General features: G+C 50.8%; 1 protein-coding gene across 1 annotated transcript; it reads right to left on the bottom strand.

The window, feature by feature from the left end:
• Positions 1 to 13,475: 13,475 nt before the first annotated feature.
• Positions 13,476 to 15,304, bottom strand: LOC125534525 (protein ASPARTIC PROTEASE IN GUARD CELL 2-like). The gene has a single exon (XM_048697727.1). The coding sequence runs from the start codon at positions 15,190 to 15,192 to the stop codon at positions 13,777 to 13,779; it is 1,416 nt and encodes a 471-aa protein (XP_048553684.1). The 5' UTR covers positions 15,193 to 15,304; the 3' UTR covers positions 13,476 to 13,776.
• Positions 15,305 to 17,024: the final 1,720 nt, after the last annotated feature.

Below are 17,024 nucleotides of genomic sequence, written 5' to 3'. Positions count from 1 at the left end.
ATATGTGTAGCCTGAGTGCCTTGTGGCCGGCTTGTTGGGGAACGTAGTAATTTCAAAAAATTTCCTACGCACACGCAAGATCATGGTGGTGTATAGCAACGAGGGGGAGAGTCTGATCTACGTACCCTTGTAGATCGCAACGGAAGCGTTGACACAACGTAGAGGAAGTAGTCGTACGTCTTCTTCCCGGTCCGACCGATCCAAGCACCGTTACTCCGGCACCTCCGAGTTCTTAGCACACGTACAGCTCGATGACGATCCCCGGGCTCCGATCCAGCAAAGCTTCGGGGAGGAGTTCCGTCAGCACGACGGTGTGGTGACGATCTTGATGTACTACCGACGCAGGGCTTCGCCTAAGCACTAAAACAATATGATCGAGGTGGAATATGGTGGCAGGGGGCACCGCACACGGCTAAGGAACGATCTCAATGATCAACTTGTGTGTCTAGAGGTGCCCCCTGCCCCTGTATATAAAGGAGCAAGGGGGGAGAGGTGCGGCCAGCCTTGGGGCGCGCCAGGAGGAGGACTCCCCCCCAATCCTAGTTGGAATAGGAATCCTCAAGTGGGGAGAGAGAGAAGGGGGGCCGGCCACCTCTCCTAGTCCTAATAGGACTAGGGGAGGGGGGAGGCGCGCAGCCACCTTGGGCTGCCCCTTTCACCTTTCCACTAAAGCCCACTAAGGCCCATATGATTCCCGGGGGGTTCCGGTAACCTCCCGGTACTCCGGTAAAATCCCGATTTCATCCGGAACACTTCCGATGTCCAAACATAGGCTTCCAATATATCAATCTTTATGTCTCGACCATTTCGAGACTCCTCGTCATGTCCGTGATCACATCCGGGACTCCGAACAACCTTCGGTACATCAAAATGCATAAACTCATAATAACTGTCATCTTAACGTTAAGCGTGCGGACCCTACGGTTCGAGAACAATGTAGACATGACTGAGACACATCTCCGGTCAATAACCAATAGCGGGACCTGGATGCCCATATTGGCTCCTACATATTCTACGAAGATCTTTATCGGTCAGATCGCATAACAACATACGTTGTTCCCTTTGTCATCGGTATGTTACTTGCCCGAGATTCGATCGTCGGTATCCAATACCTACTTCAATCTCGTTACCGGCAAATCTCTTTACTCGTTCCGTAATACATCATCCCGCAACTAACTCATTAGTTGCAATGCTTGCAAGGCTTAAGTGATGTGCATTACCGAGAGGGCCCAGAGATACCTCTCCGACATTCGGAGTGACAAATCCTAATCTCGAAATACGCCAACCCAACATGTACCTTTGGAGACACCTGTAGAGCTCCTTTATAATCACCCAGTTACGTTGTGACGTTTGCTAGCACACAAAGTGTTCCTCCGGCAAACGGGAGTTGCATAATCTCATAGTCATAGGAACATGTATAAGTCATGAAGAAAGCAATAACAACATACTAAACGATCAGGTGCTAAGCTAATAGAATGGGTCATGTCAATCAGATCATTCAACTAATGATGTGACCTCGTTAATCAAATAACAACTCTTTGTTCATGGTTAGGAAACATAACCATCTTTGATTAACGAGCTAGTCAAGTAGAGGCATACTAGTGACACTCTGTTTGTCTATGTATTCACACATGTATTATGTTTCCGGTTAATACAATTCTAGCATGAATAATAAACATTTATCATGATATAAGGAAATAAATAATAACTTTATTATTGCCTCTAGGGCATATTTCCTTCACGGCTAGTCTCATGGCATGCATGGCCGTGAGGGCGTGTGCCTCCATGCGTGAGTGTGTGTATGTGGTGGATGGATGGATGCTCATATATATAGTGTCGCTAGCTTATCATCTAAGCTAAGTGGTGGCATGGGCAAGGCATGGTGGGGTGTCATGCTTGTCCCCTGGGTCACTTCATAAATAGTGCCAGGGGACAAGTGACACTATACATGATGACTGAGATGACGCATGAATAGTGCTCGGGTACATCCGTCTCGTCGGTGTCTTGTTGGTGTCGGATCAGGCTGCAGTCGGCAGCCGGCTGCTTGGCGCAGTCGGCAGCCGGTAGGTTGGTGTAGTCGGCAGCCGGCAGGTTGGCGCAGTTGGCAGCCGGCAGGTTGGTGTAGTCGGCAGCCGGCCGGGCAGAGCAGTCGGACGGGGAGCCGGCAAGAGCGGCCGGACAGTCGGACTGAGGGGCTTTGCTAGCCCCGATGTCTTGAAATATCGTCTTGCCGTCCTCGGGGTACCCGTGGTCGGTTACTCCGACAAGGATGCATCAAGTGACGGCAAGAGAAGCCCCACACCCAACTCGGTTTCATACTCGAAGCCAAAACGACCGGATGGGTGCAAGAAAGACGCAAAAGAAAAGAAGAAGAGGAAAGGAGATGATGAGCTCAAAAATGCTATGGAAGTTATTGTTAAGGCAAGAAAAGAAGCCAACGAGGTGAGGAAAATGGCAAGGAACCAAGATGCCGCGGCCGAGGAGAGGAGGGTGGCAGCCGAGGAGAGGAAGGTGGCTTTGGAGGAGAGGAAGGTGAGCAATGAGGAGCGAACAAGATTGTTGGAATGGGAGAAGCACTTGTTCTTCTTGGACACATCTAACCTCAATGAGGTGCAAAAGGAGTTTGTCAATCTTTCACGTGAAGAAGTCTTGATCCAAAAAAAAGCCATGGTTCGTGCAATGGGTGGTGGTGGCCTTGGCGCCATGGGTGGCATGGGTGGCTTCGGAGGTTCCGTGGGCGGTTTAGGTGCCATGGGAGGCATGGGTGGCTTTGGAGCACCCCCCGATGCTATGGCCGCCATGGGAGGCATGAGTTTTTCTTGTCTCATGGGAGGCATGGGTGCACCTCCGGCCGTCATGGGCGGAATGTCTTTTGATGTGCCTCCTCACACACATTCCCCATGAATTTTGGACATATAGCGCATTTTAGCGCGGCTGTTGGAGCCAGTGCTGGCGGCCGTGGCAAACTAGTTTTTAGCGCGCGGCGCGCGGCGCGGCTGTTGGATATGCTCTAGCATACCTTTTTTTTAACACGTGATAGACACAAGCGCTCATATACACGCGCATACACGTATTTTTATGAACATCTTCTCTCATTAAACGTGCATCGTCAGAAATTCTGAAATAAATCAAGGGGAATGCAAGCACCAAGACTTGAATCATGGTGGACTGGGATATCATTGTCTTCTTAACCATCCAACCACATATTCATTTGCAATTACTAAGGGTGTCTCCATGGCCGACCCTCAAACCGGCCCCAGCCGTCAAGACCGCGCAGTTCGGACGTGTTGTGCCATCCAACATGGTCCTGTATTTGTACACCGGGTGGTCCGAACGTACTTACTCCCGTAAACTGGAGACAAACGTGGGGGGCTTTGCGGGCGTCCGGGCAGCATCCACGCCCTCGTTTGACCACCCTAACCCACCCAAACCCCCTCCTCCCTCGCCCGCATTCATGCCGTTGTAGAGCGGACGCGACTTCTCACTTCCTCTGCTATTGAAGTAGCGCGCCAGCCAAGGGCGCCACCCATGACGCGTCCCCGGTGTCCGTGCATGTTCAATGCCGGAGACGCGTTACTGGACAGGACGAGACAGATATCTTTCGTATGCCGCTATTTAGCAGGCTCGCCGGCCGAGAAACCCACTCCGGCGCCATGCATCGAGAAACCTGGACGTCTAGCCTCACCAAAATCTACTATTTAAAGGTGGCCACACCCGGCTAACTCCATGCCACAACACATGCCACTCCCCATCCTCCTCCCTTGCACCGCATCCGCCATGACTACAGGCAGCGAAGCTCTATGGGAGAGACTTTCCACGAAGATGAAGCACGAGGTGGCCTCCCTTGCGGCCACCAGGCAGAGCCGTCGTGCCAGGCGGATTGAGGACGGCTTGATGGACAGCACTCCCAAGGTCTCCGACGATGAGGATGACCCCACGATGGAAACGGGCTCCGATGACACCGCCCTGGTGCTCGCGCTTGTTCACGCCGGCTTCACCATGGAGCGGGCGCAAGCGCTATAACCCCGTCATGGCAGAGGTGCAGCCTACGCCGGTGTCTGTTGGTGTTCCAGCAGGCGCAAGAGGAACAACGTCACAACCTGTTTCTCCTGGAGCAGCACCTACTGGCAGAGGACCTGATCTACGACGAGTGCGCAAGCAAGGAGGCCGTGGCGGCCATGGCCGCGGCGAACCCCAACTTAGTCGCAGAGCAGCCTACCATCTACGAGGCTGTCTTGTTGGAAATATTCCCTAGAGGCAATAATAAAATGGTTATTATTATATTTCTTTGTTCATGATAATTGTTTATTGTTCATGCTATAATTGTGTTATCCGGAAATCGTAATACATGTGTGAATACATAGACCACAACACGTCCCTAGTGAGCCTCTAGTTGACTAGCTCGTTGATCAAAAGATGGTCATGGTTTCCTGACTATGGACATTAGATGTCATTGATAACGGGATCACATCATTAGGAGAATGATGTGATGGACAAGACCCAATCCTAAGCATAGCTCAAAGATCGTGTAGTTCGTTTGCTGTAGCTTTTCTGAATGTCAAGTGTCATTTCCTTAGACCATGAGATTGTGCAACTCCCGGACACCGTAGGAGTGCCTTGGGTGTGCCAAACATCACAACGTAACTGGGTGACTATAAAGGTACACTACAGGTATCTCTGAAAGTGTCTGTTGGGTTGGCACGAATCGAGACTGGGATTTGTCACTCCGTATGACGGAGAGGTATCTCTGGGCCCACTCGGTAATGCATCATCATAATGAGCTCAATGTGATCAAGTGGTTGATCACGGGATCATGCATTACGGTACAAGTAAAGTGACTTGCCGGTAACGAGACTGAACAAGGTATTGGGATACCGACGATCGAGTCTCGGGCAAGTAACGTACCGATTGACAAAGGGAATTGTATACGGATTGATTGAATCCTCGACATCGTGGTTCATCCGATGAGATCATCGTGGAGCATGTGGGAGCCAACATGGGTATCCAGATCCCGCTGTTGGTTATTGACCGGAGAGTCGCCTCGGTCATGTCTGCATGTCTCCCGAACCCGTAGGGTCTACACACTTAAGGTTCGGTGATGCTAGGGTTGTTAGGAAGACTTGTATGTGATTACCGAATGTTGTTCGGAGTCCCGGATGAGATCCCGGACATCACGAGGAGTTCTGGAATGGTCCGGAGGTGAAGATTTATATGTAGGAAGTTGTCATACGGTCACCAGAAAGGTTCGGGGGCATATCGGTATTGTACCGGGGCCATCGGAGGGGTTCCGGTGGTCCACCGGGAGGGGCCACCTCTCTCGGAGGGCCTAATGGGCTGTAGAGGAAAGGGGAACCAGCCTTACATGGGCTGGCCGCATCCCCCCCCCTTGGGCCCATGCGCCTAGGGTTGGGGGGAAACCCTAAAGGGGGCGCCCCCCTTGATTGGGGAGCAAGCCCCCTCCCCTTGGCCGCCGCCCCCTCCCTCTAGATCTCATCTAGAGGGGGCCGGCCCCCTCCCTCCTTCCCCTATAAATAGAGGGGCAAGGGGAGGGATGCATACAACATCCAAGGCGCAGCCCCTCCCCTCCCCTACACCTCTCCTCCTCCGTAAGAGCTTGGTGAAGCCCTGCCGGAGTACTGCAGCTTCACCACCACCACGCCGTCGTGCTGCTGTTGGAGCCCTCTTCCTCAACCTCTCCCTCCTCCTTGCTGGATCAAGGCGCGGGAGACGTCCTCGCTCCGTACATGTGTTGAACGCGGAGGTGCCGTCCGTTCAGCGCTAGGATCTTCGGTGATTTGGATCACGACGAGTACGACTCCATCAACCCCGTTCTCTTGAACGCTTCCGCTCGTGATCTACAAGGGTATGTAGATGCACTCCTATCTCCCTCGTTGCTAGATGACTGCATAGATAGATCTTGGTGATGCGTAGAAAATTTTAAAATTCTGCTACGTTCCCCAACAGTGGCATCATGAGCTAGGTCTATGCGTAGTTACTATGCACGAGTAGAACACAAAGCAGTTGTGGGCGTCGAAATTGTCAATTTGCTTGCCGTTACTAGTCTTGTCTTGATTCAGTGGCATCGTGGGATGAAGCGGCCCGGACCGACCTTACACGTACGCTTACGTGAGACTGGTTCCACCGATTGACATGCACTAGTTGCATAAGGTGGCTGGCGGGTGTTTGTCTCTCCCACTTTAGTCGGATCGGACTCGATGAACAGGGTCCTTATGAAGGGTAAATAGAAATTGGCAATTCACGTTGTGGTTTTGGCGTAGGTAAGAAACGTTCTTGCTAGAAACCTATAGCAGCCACGTAAAAACTTGCAACAATAATTAGAGGACGTCTAACTTGTTTTTGCAGCAAGTGTTTTGTGATGTGATATGGCCAGAGGATGTGATGAATGATATATGTGATGTATGAGATGATCATGTTCTTGTAATAGGAATCACGACTTGCATGTCGATGAGTATGACAACCGGCAGGAGCCATAGGAGTAGTTACTTGCATGTCGATGAGTATGACAACCAGCAAGTGTCTTTATTTATTTATGACCTGCGTGTCAACATAAACGTCATGTAATTACTTTACTTTAGTGCTAAAGCGTTAGCCATAGGAGTAGAAGTAATAGATGACGAGACAACTTCAAGAAGACACGATGATGGAGATCATGGTGTCATGCCGGTGACAACGATGATCATGGGGCCCCGAAGATGGAGATCAAAAGGAGCAAATGATATTGGCCATATCATGTCACTATTTGATTGCATGTGATGTTTATCATGTTTTACATCTTATTTGTTTAGAACGACGGTAGCTTAAATAAGATGATCCCTCGTAATAATTTCAAGAAAGTGTTCCTCCTAACTGTGCACCGTTGCGAAGGTTCGTTGTTTCGAAGCACCACGTGATGATCGGGTGTGATAGATTCTAACGTTCGAATACAACGGGTGTAAGCCAGATTTACACACGCAATACATTTAGGTTAACTTGACGAGCCTAGCATGTACAGACATGGCCTCGGAACACAGAAGACCGAAAGGTCGAGCATGAGTCGTATAGAAGATACGATCAACATGAAGATGTTCACCGATGTTGACTAGTCCGTCTCACGTGATGATCGGACACGGCCTAGTTAACTCAGATCATGTTATACTTAGATGACTGGAGAGATGTCTATCTGAGTGGGAGTTCATTGAATAATTTGATTAGATGAACTTAATTATCATGAACTTAGTCTAAAATCTTTACAATATGTCTTGTATATCAAATGGCCCACGTTGTCCTCAACTTCAACACGTTCCTAGAGAAAACCAAGCTGAAAGACGATGTCAGCAACTATACGGACTGGGTCCGGAACCTGAGGATCATCCTCATAGCTGCCAAGAAAGATTATGTCCTAGAAGCACCGCTAGGTGACGCACCCGTCCCACAGAACCAAGACGTTATGAACGCTTGGCAGTCATGTGTTGATGATTACTCCCTCGTTCAGTGCGGCATGCTTTACAGCTTAGAACCGGGGCTCCAAAAGCATTTTGGGAGACACGGAGCATATGAGATGTTCGAAGAGCTGAAAATGGTTTTTCAAGCTCATGCCCAGGTCGAGAGATATGAAGTCTCCGACAAGTTCTTCAGCTGTAAGATGGAGGAAAATAGTTCTGTCAGTGAGCACATACTCAAAATGTCTGGGTTGCATAACCACTTGACTCAGCTGGGAGTTAATCTCCCGAATGACGCGGTCATTGACAGAATCCTTTAGTTGCTTCCACCGAGCTACAAGAGCTTTGTGATGAACTTCAATATGCAGGGGATGGAAATACCATTCCTGAGGTATATTCAATGCTGAAATCAGCAGAGGTAGAAGTCAAAAAGGAACATCAAGTGTTGATGGTGAATAAAACCACTAAGTTCAAGAAAGGCAAGGGTAAGAAGAACTTCAAGAAGGACGGCAAGGGAGTTGCCGCGCCCGGTAAGCAAGCTGCCGGGAAGAAGCCAAAGAATGGGCCCAAGCCCGAGACTGAGTGTTTTTATTGCAAGGGAAGTGGTCACTAGAAGCGGAACTGCCCCAAATACTTAGCGGACAAGAAGGCCAGCAACACGAGAGGTATATGTGATATACATGTAATTGATGTGTACCTTACCAGTACTCGTAGTAGCTCCTGGGTATTTGATACTGGTGCGGTTGCTCACATTTGTAACTCAAAGCAGGAGCTGCGGAATAAGCGGAGACTGGCGAAGGACGAGCTGACGATGCGCGTCGGGAATGGTTCCAAGGTCGATGTGATCGCCGTTGGCACGCTATCTCTACATTTACCTACGAGATTAGTTTTAAACCTCAATAATTGTTATTTAGTTCCAGCTTTGAGCATGAACATTGTATTAGGATCTCGTTTAATTCGAGATGGCTACTCATTTAAATCCGAGAATAATGGTTGTTCTATTTATATGAGAGATATGTTTTATGGTCATGCTCCGATGGTGAATGGTTTATTCTTAATGAATCTCGAGCATAATGCTACACATATTCATAGTGTGAATACCAAAAGATGTAAAGTTGATAATGATAGTCCCACATACTTGTGGTACTGCCGCCTTGGTCACATAGGTGTCAAACGCATGAAGAAGCTCCATGCAGATGGAATTTTAGAGTCTCTTGATTACGAATCATTTGACACGTGCGAACCATGCCTCATGGGTAAAATGACCAAGACTCCGTTCTCAGGAACAATGGAGCGAGCAACCAACTTATTGGAAATCATACATACTGATGTGTGCGGTCCAATGAGTGTTGAGGCTCGCGGTGGCTATCGTTATGTTCTCACCCTCACTGATGACTTGAGTAGATATGGGTATGTCTACTTAATGAAACACAAGTCTGAAAGCTTTGAAAAGCTCAAGGAATTTCAGAGTGAGGTTGAGAATCAACATGACAGGAAAATCAAGTTCTTGTGATCAGGTCGTGGGGGAGAATATTTGAGTCACAAATTTGGCACACACTTAAGAAAATATGGAATAGTTTCACAACTCACGCCGCCTGGAACACCTTAGCGTAATGGTGTGTCCGAACGTCGTAATCGCACTCTATTAGATATGGTGCAATCTATGATGTCTCTTACCGATTTACCACTGTCATTTTGGGGCTATGCTTTAGAGACTGCCGCATTCACTTTAAATAGGGCTCCGTCGAAATCCGTTGAGACGACACCGTACGAATTATGGTTTGGGAAGAAACCTAAGCTGTCGTTTCTAAAAGTTTGGGGATGCGATGCTTATGTCAAGAAACTTCAACCTGAAAAGCTCGAACCCAAGTCGGAAAAATGCGTCTTCATAGGATACCCTAAAGAAACTGTTGGGTATACCTTCTACCTCAGATCCGAAGGCAAGATCTTTGTTGCCAAGAATGGGTCCTTTCTAGAGAAAGAGTTTCTCTCAAAAGAAATAACTGGGAGGAAAGTAGAACTTGATGAAGTATTGCCTCTTGAACCGGTAAGTGGCGCAGCTCAAGAAAATGTTCCTGAGGTGCCTGCACCGACTAGAGAGAAAGTTGATGATGATGATCATGAAACTTCAGATCAAGTTGCTACTGAACTTCGTAGGTCCACAAGGACGCGTTCCGCACCAGAGTGGTACGGCAACCCTGTCTTGGAAATCATGTTGTTAGACAACGGTGAACCTTTGAACTATGAAGAAGCGATGGCGGGCCCGGATTCCGACAAATGGCTGGAAGCCATGAAATCCGAGATATGATCCATGTATGAAAACGAAATATGGACTTTGACTAACTTGCCCGTTGATCGGCGAGCCATAGAAAATAAATGGATCTTTAAGAAGAAGACAGACGCGGATGGTAATGTGACCATCTATAAAGCTCGGCTTGTCGCTAAGGGTTATCGACAAGTTCAAGGGGTTGACTACGATGAGACTTTCTCACCCGTAGCGAAGCTGAAGTCCGTCCGAATCATGTTAGCAATTGCCGCATTCTATGATTATGAGATATGGCAAATGGACGTCAAAACGGCATTCCTTAATGGTTTCCTTAAGGAAGAATTGTATATGATGCAGCCGGAAGGTTTTGTCGATCCTAAGAATGCTGGCAAGGTGTGCAAGCTCCAACGCTCGATTTATGGGCTGGTGCAAGCATCTCGGAGTTGGAACATTCGTTTTGATGAGATGATCAAAGCATTTGGGTTTATGCAGACTTATGGAGAAGCCTGCATTTACAAGAAAGTGAGTGGGAGCTCTGTAGCATTTCTCATATTGTATGTGGATGACATACTATTGATGGGAAATGATATAGAATTCTTGGAAAGCATAAAGGCCTACTTGAACAAGTGTTTTTCAATGAAGGACCTTGGAGAAGCTGCTTATATATTAGGCATCAAGATCTATAGAGATAGATCGAGACGCCTCATTGGTCTTTCACAGAGTACGTACCTTGACAAGATATTGAAGAAGTTCAAAATGGATCAGTCAAAGAAGGGGTTCTTGCCTGTATTGCAAGGTACGAGATTGAGCACGGCTCAATGCCCGACCACGGCAGAAGATAGAGAAAAGATGTGTGTCGTCCCCTATGCCTCGGCCATAGGGTCTATCATGTATGCTATGCTGTGTACCAGACCTGATGTAAACCTTGCCGTAAGTTTGGTAGGAAGGTACCAAAGTAATCCCGGCATGGAACACTGGACAATGGTCAAGAATATCCTGAAGTACCTGAAAAGGACTAAGGAAATGTTTCTCGTTTATGGAGGTGACGAAGAGCTCGTCGTAAAGGGTTACGTCGATGCTAGCTTCGACATAGATCTGGATGACTCTAAGTCACAAACCGGATACGTGTATATTTTGAATGGTGGGGCAGTAAGCTGGTGCAGTTGCAAGCTAAGCGTTGTGGCGGGATCTACATGTGAAGCGGAGTACATGGCAGCCTCGGAGGCAGCACAAGAAGCAGTCTGGGTGAAGGAGTTCATTACCGACCTAGGAGTCATACCCAATGCGTCGGGTCCGATGACTCTCTTCTGTGACAACACTGGAGCTATTGCCCTTGCCAAGGAGCCCATGTTTCATAGGAAGACCAGGCATATCAAGCGTCGCTTCAACTCCATTCATGAAAGTGTTCAAAATGGAGACATAGAGATTTGTAAAGTACATACGGACCTGAATGTAGCAGATCCGTTGACTAAACCTCTCCCTAGAGCAAAACATGATCAACACCAGAACTGCATGGGTGTTCGATTCATCACAATGTAACTAGAATATTGACTCTATTGCAAGTGGGAGACTGTTGGAAATATGCCCTAGAGGCAATAATAAAATGGTTATTATTATATTTCTTTGTTCATGATAATTGTCTGTTGTTCATGCTATAATTGTGTTATCCGGAAATCGTAATACATGTGTGAATACATAGACCACAACACGTCCCTAGTGAGCCTCTAGTTGACTAGCTCGTTGATCAAAAGATGGTCATGGTTTCCTGACTATGGACATTAGATGTCATTGATAACGGGATCACATCATTAGGAGAATGATGTGATGGACAAGACCCAATCCTACGCATAGCTCAAAGATCGTGTAGTTCGTTTGCTGTAGCTTTTCTGAATGTCAAGTGTCATTTCCTTAGACCATGAGATTGTGCAACTCCCGGACACCGTAGGAGTGCCTTGGGTGTGCCAAACATCACAACGTAACTGGGTGACTATAAAGGTACATTACAGGTATCTCCGAAAGTGTCTGTTGGGTTGGCACGAATCGAGACTGGGATTTGTCACTCCGTATGACGGAGAGGTATCTCTGGGCCCACTCGGTAATGCATCATCACAATGAGCTCAATGTGATCAAGTGGTTGATCACGGGATCATGCATTACGGTACGAGTAAAGTGACTTGCCGGTAACGAGACTGAACAAGGTATTGGGATACCAACGATCGAGTCTCGGGCAAGTAACATACCGATTGACAAAGGGAATTGTATATGGATTGATTGAATCCTCGACATCGTGGATCATCCAATGAGATCATCGTGGAGCATGTGGGAGCCAACATGGGTATCCAGATCCCGCTGTTGGTTATTGACCGGAGAGTCGTCTCGGTCATGTCTGCATGTCTCCCGAACCCGTAGGGTCTACACACTTAAGGTTCGGTGACGCTAGGGTTGTTAGGAAGACTTGTATGTGATTACCGAATGTTGTTCGGAGTCCCGGATGATATCCCGGACGTCACGAGGAGTTCCGGAATGGTCCGGAGGTGAAGAATTATATGTAGGAAGTTGTCATACGGTCACCGGAAAGGTTCGGGGGCATATCGGTATTGTACCGGGGCCACCGGAGGAGTTCCGGGGGTCCACCGGGAGGGGCCACTTCTCTCGGAGGGCCTAATGGGCTGTAGAGGAAAGGGGAACTAGCCCTACATGGGCTGGCCGCATCCCCCCTTGGGCCCATGCGCCTAGGGTTGGGGGGAAACCCTAAAGGGGGCGCCGCCCTTGCTTGGGGAGCAAGCCCCCTCCCCTTGGCCGGCCCCCTCCCTCTAGATCTCATCTAGAGGGGGCCGGCCCCCTTCCTCCTTCCCCTATAAATAGAAGGGAAAGGGGAGGGCTGCATACAACATCCAAGGCGCAGCCCCTCCCCTCCCATACACCTCTCCTCCTCTGTAAGAGCTTGGCGAAGCCCTGCCGGAGTACTGCAGCTTCACCACCACCACGCCGTCGTGCTGCTGTTGGAGCCCTCTTCCTCAACCTCTCCCTCCTCCTTGCTGGATCAAGGCGCGGGAGACGTCCTCGCTCCGTACGTGTGTTGAACGTGGAGGTGCCGTCCGTTCGGCGCTAGGATCTTCGGTGATTTGGATCACGACGAGTATGACTCCATCAACCCCGTTCTCTTGAACGCTTCCGCTCGTGATCTACAAGGGGATGTAGATGCACTCCTCTCTCCCTCGTTGCTAGATGACTCCATAGATAGATCTTGGTGATGCATAGAAAATTTTAAAATTCTGCTACGTTCCCCAACATGTCTGCACTTAAGCCGCCGCTCGCCAAGAAACGGTCACCGTGGAGGTGTAGCTCCAGACGATCGTGGAGAACAACACCAGCGGTGCCTCCTACGCGCCGCCGACGAACTATCCGGCGGCCTGGTGGGACGATGGCAGCGCGGGCGCCACCATTTTCATAGCGGACTCCTCTGAGGATGAGTAGACCCGCGAGTAGGGCCTTGTGTCCCATGTGGTACTCTTACTCGTTAGAGACCACACCTTCTCTTCACGGGTCTTATAGCCGGTACTCGTCGAGACGGTGGATGGAGAAGGCGGTCTCGAGAGGGAACAACAAGGGCTTGGATGGCGGCGGCTGCCGTAGTTTTTTTATTCTAAATGTTTGAAATTTAATGAAAACTCACCGTGTTTGCATGAATGACGTCCGTTTATGTAAATTATATCCATACTTAAATAAAATCCGGCCGTGTTTGCACTGATTCTATCCCGTTAGTTCGGATGGTAGTTGAAATGTATGCGGGCAGCGTTGGATGGTGGATAGATGCAGGAGAAATTTTGTGGATTACAGGATGCATCCCCGGAAATTCTGAAATAAATCCAGGATAAATGCGTGCATCAGGACTTAAATCCTAGTGGACTCGGGATATCACGGTCCTCCTAACCATCCAATCACATGTTGGTTCGATGCATATACTGTATCTACATATAGTTATACATCGTACAATACGATCCCATCGCGTATATGCATAAGCGGGCCTACTCAATCCTCTGCGTTTGACGTGACAGCAGAACTAGGATACTAGCACGTAGTGGGTCCGAACCCAACGTAACCTGTGGCGGAGTCGACGGTTATCTGGATCCCCTGCTGCTGTATGTTGCCGAGAATGGACAGCCCCGACGCCGACGCCGCGAACGCCAGGCAGTACACGCCGCCGCCCATCTCCACCAGCAGGTTCCTCGCCGGCAGCGTCAGCGCCGCACCGTCCCGCCCGAAGTAGAGGGCCACCGTCGGCACGCGCACGCTCGCGTACCCACTCAGGTCGTAGCACGTGTCCAGCAGCGACACGCCCGGCGCGCGCGGGAGGCCGCCGCCGACGGCGTCCGCGAACGCGTCGCGCAGCGCGGCGTAGGCGTCGGCCGGGAGCCGCGTCACGGCCGTGCCCGTGTCCATCACCACGCCGCCGCCGCCGTCCTCGGTGAGGTCGAAGAGCCCGTCCTGCAGCGGGAGCCTCTCGCCGCCGACGCCCAGCCCCGTCAAGCCCACGTAGTAGAAGCTCGGCTCCTGCGCGTTGCGCAGCAGGGGCACCCACACGGCGCCCACCGGCATGGCATCGTCCCGGCCGAGCACGAGCGACCCGGCGCCGGCGTCGGCGCCGCGGCTCGCGAGGCAGTAGCTGAACGCGCCGCCGGCAGCGCCGCCCATCTGCCCGACGAGCGACATGGGGCCCCAGCCGAGGCCGAGCAGGCCGGCCGCCCCGACGAAGAGGCCGCGGTTGCGGTGGCCGCAGCCGATTGCGACGCCCTGTACCGGCGTGCTGTCCCCGAACGTGAGCGTCTCCATCGCGAGCACGCCCTGGGTGTACGACCCGTCGCCGTAGGACACCTGATACCGGCACGCTCCGGAGTCGGCGCATCCGGAGGACCCGCCGGGCAGCGTCCTGCAGACGCCGGAGCCGCACGGCACGATGGCGAAGGACGCAGATGCAGCCGGGTCGAAGAGAGGGTCGGCCTGCTGGTAGCACTCGGCGCAGGGGCGGCACTGCACCCAGATGACGTCGCTCCCAGAGTCCATGACCAGGTACTGCTCCGTGGGCGGCGACCCCACGCCGACGCGGACGAAGTACTCGCCGCTGCCCTCAGAGATGCCCGACACCACCTCCGACCCCACCTCCGTCGTCATCGTCGTCGGCGAGAGGCGACGCTGGAGGTACTCTACCCGCACGCCGTCCCTTGCCGCGACACCGAGCATGGCATGCCGCGTCGACGGGTACGTCCTGCCGGAGACGGCGTCGCGGTGCAGCAGCGCGAGCGAGGGGCGGCCATCGTGGCGCGACGACGAGGGTGAGGATGGTGACGTGGCCGCAGCCATGGTGAAGTTGCGAGGGTCGATGTAGTGGAACCGCAGTGACGACGGTGACGAAGCCGAAGCGCCGGGCATGATCACGGCGGAGACGAAGAGGAGGGCGAGGGGAAGAAGCATGGCGTGCATGGCCATGGTGCGCACGTACACACACAAGTGTTTGTGGAAACGACGAAGGTTTACTTCGAGCAGGAGCTAGCTTGCAAAGGCGGGAGGATTTATGAGTTCCGCGGTGTGTGGGTGGCAAGTGTGTTGTGCAGCACTAGCTACTGTGGTGTGGTTCATGCACTTGTGTGTTTGCCACGTATGATAACGCATTGTTTATAATAAAGTCCATTTGATCGATCGTAACGTCGAACGCAAGTTAGTGAACGCGTTGTTTTGACCGGCCGGTTTTAATGATATTAGGTTTGGCGTTTCTGGAGTACATGCTGTGCTTTTTTGGCTCAATTGGAAGACCTTTTGCCTGTGGATTCGATCGTGCCTTTTGTCTACCTTTCATCTTTAGAGACCGCCTATACATCATGCGACTGATTTTTTCGAACTTTCAGAGTCGATTTGAGACGGACCATGAGCATCTCCAACAGCCGCTCAACGCGTCGCGCGCTAAAAACTACTTTGTCGCACGTTCATTGTCTGGTTTGGACCGGCGGGTAGCGCTGGCTTCAACAGCCGTACTAAAATGCAGCGCGCGACTCGCCGTCGCATGCCATATGTTGCATTTTGGACACAAAATGAATTTCAAACATTCAAAATGCAATGAACATGGCATAATATAATTTCACACAAACAAGTTGATGAATAAAAATTCATGCCCACAAGTTCATCCAACCAAGTTCAAAATGCAAACCAAGTTCATGACACAAACGAAAGACACATCAACAATCAAGCCTCGTCCTCGTCTTCGTCTTCATCTTCCTCCGATTCATCCGACTGCTCCGAAGACGATTCTTACTCCTCCTCTTCATCATTCTCGCACGTCGCATCGCGTGAAGCTCGGTGTTGTCAAGATCTTCAACGGCATCTTCATGGGAAGGTGTGTGAGGCACAACGGAAGACATTCCGCCCATGGCGGCCGGAGGTGCACCCATGCCTCCCATGAGAGATACAAAACTCATGCCTCCCATGCTGGCCATGGCGTCGGGAGGTGCTCCAAAGCCACCCATGCCTCCCATGGTCTCCATGGTAGCTCCGAAGCCACCCATACCTCCCATGGCGCCAAGGCCACTGCCACCCATGCCGCGAATCATGGCTCTTTTTTGGATCAAGACTTCTTTACGAGCAAGATTGACATACTCTTTTTGCGCCTCATTGAGGACAGATGTGTCCAAGAAGAATAAGTGCTTCTCGCAATCCAACAATCTAGATCGCTCCTCCATGCTCACTTTCCTCTCCTCCAAAGCCACATTCCTCTCCTCGGCCGCCAACCTCCTCTCCTCGGCCGCGGCATCGAAAGTGGCGCGGTGGAGAAGTGTGGCGTGAGCGGAAGCGGGCGCCCCAAATACAAAGCCCGCGATGGCGGTTCGAACCGCGCGCCCAACTCTATATGCCGCGCGTGCGGTTATTGCGCGCCGCCGGAGCCCTCTACCGATTGCGCGCGCGCTAAAAAGGGCAAATTTGTGACACGGCGCTTTGTTTAGCGCGGCTGTTGGAGATGCTCTCATATGGAAAACCAACAACCCCTCTTCTTCTTCATCCTCGAGTGTGCCAATGTTCTTCTTCCTCTTCTCCCTATCCATTGCACCTTTTTTTGGAAGAATCTATTCATCATATATCATAGCAATACAAAGAACACCTAAAGGTAACCAAAAGTACAATCAGATCCGTGGACCACCTAACGACGAGTACAAGTCAAATCCCGTCCTCCACTCCGACAAAGTCTTGGTGATCCCTCGCTGACGAGGCTGCAATGTCCCTGTCTCGAGGTCTATTGGGCGCTACCTAATCTCGAGAGAAAGGGGGGGAGG

Source organism: Triticum urartu, chromosome 2 (assembly GCF_003073215.2).
Source record: "Triticum urartu cultivar G1812 chromosome 2, Tu2.1, whole genome shotgun sequence".
Classification (NCBI taxonomy): Eukaryota; Viridiplantae; Streptophyta; class Magnoliopsida; order Poales; family Poaceae; genus Triticum; species Triticum urartu.
The sequence above is the reverse complement of the archived record's forward strand: the minus strand, read 5'-3'. Positions and strand labels throughout refer to the sequence as shown.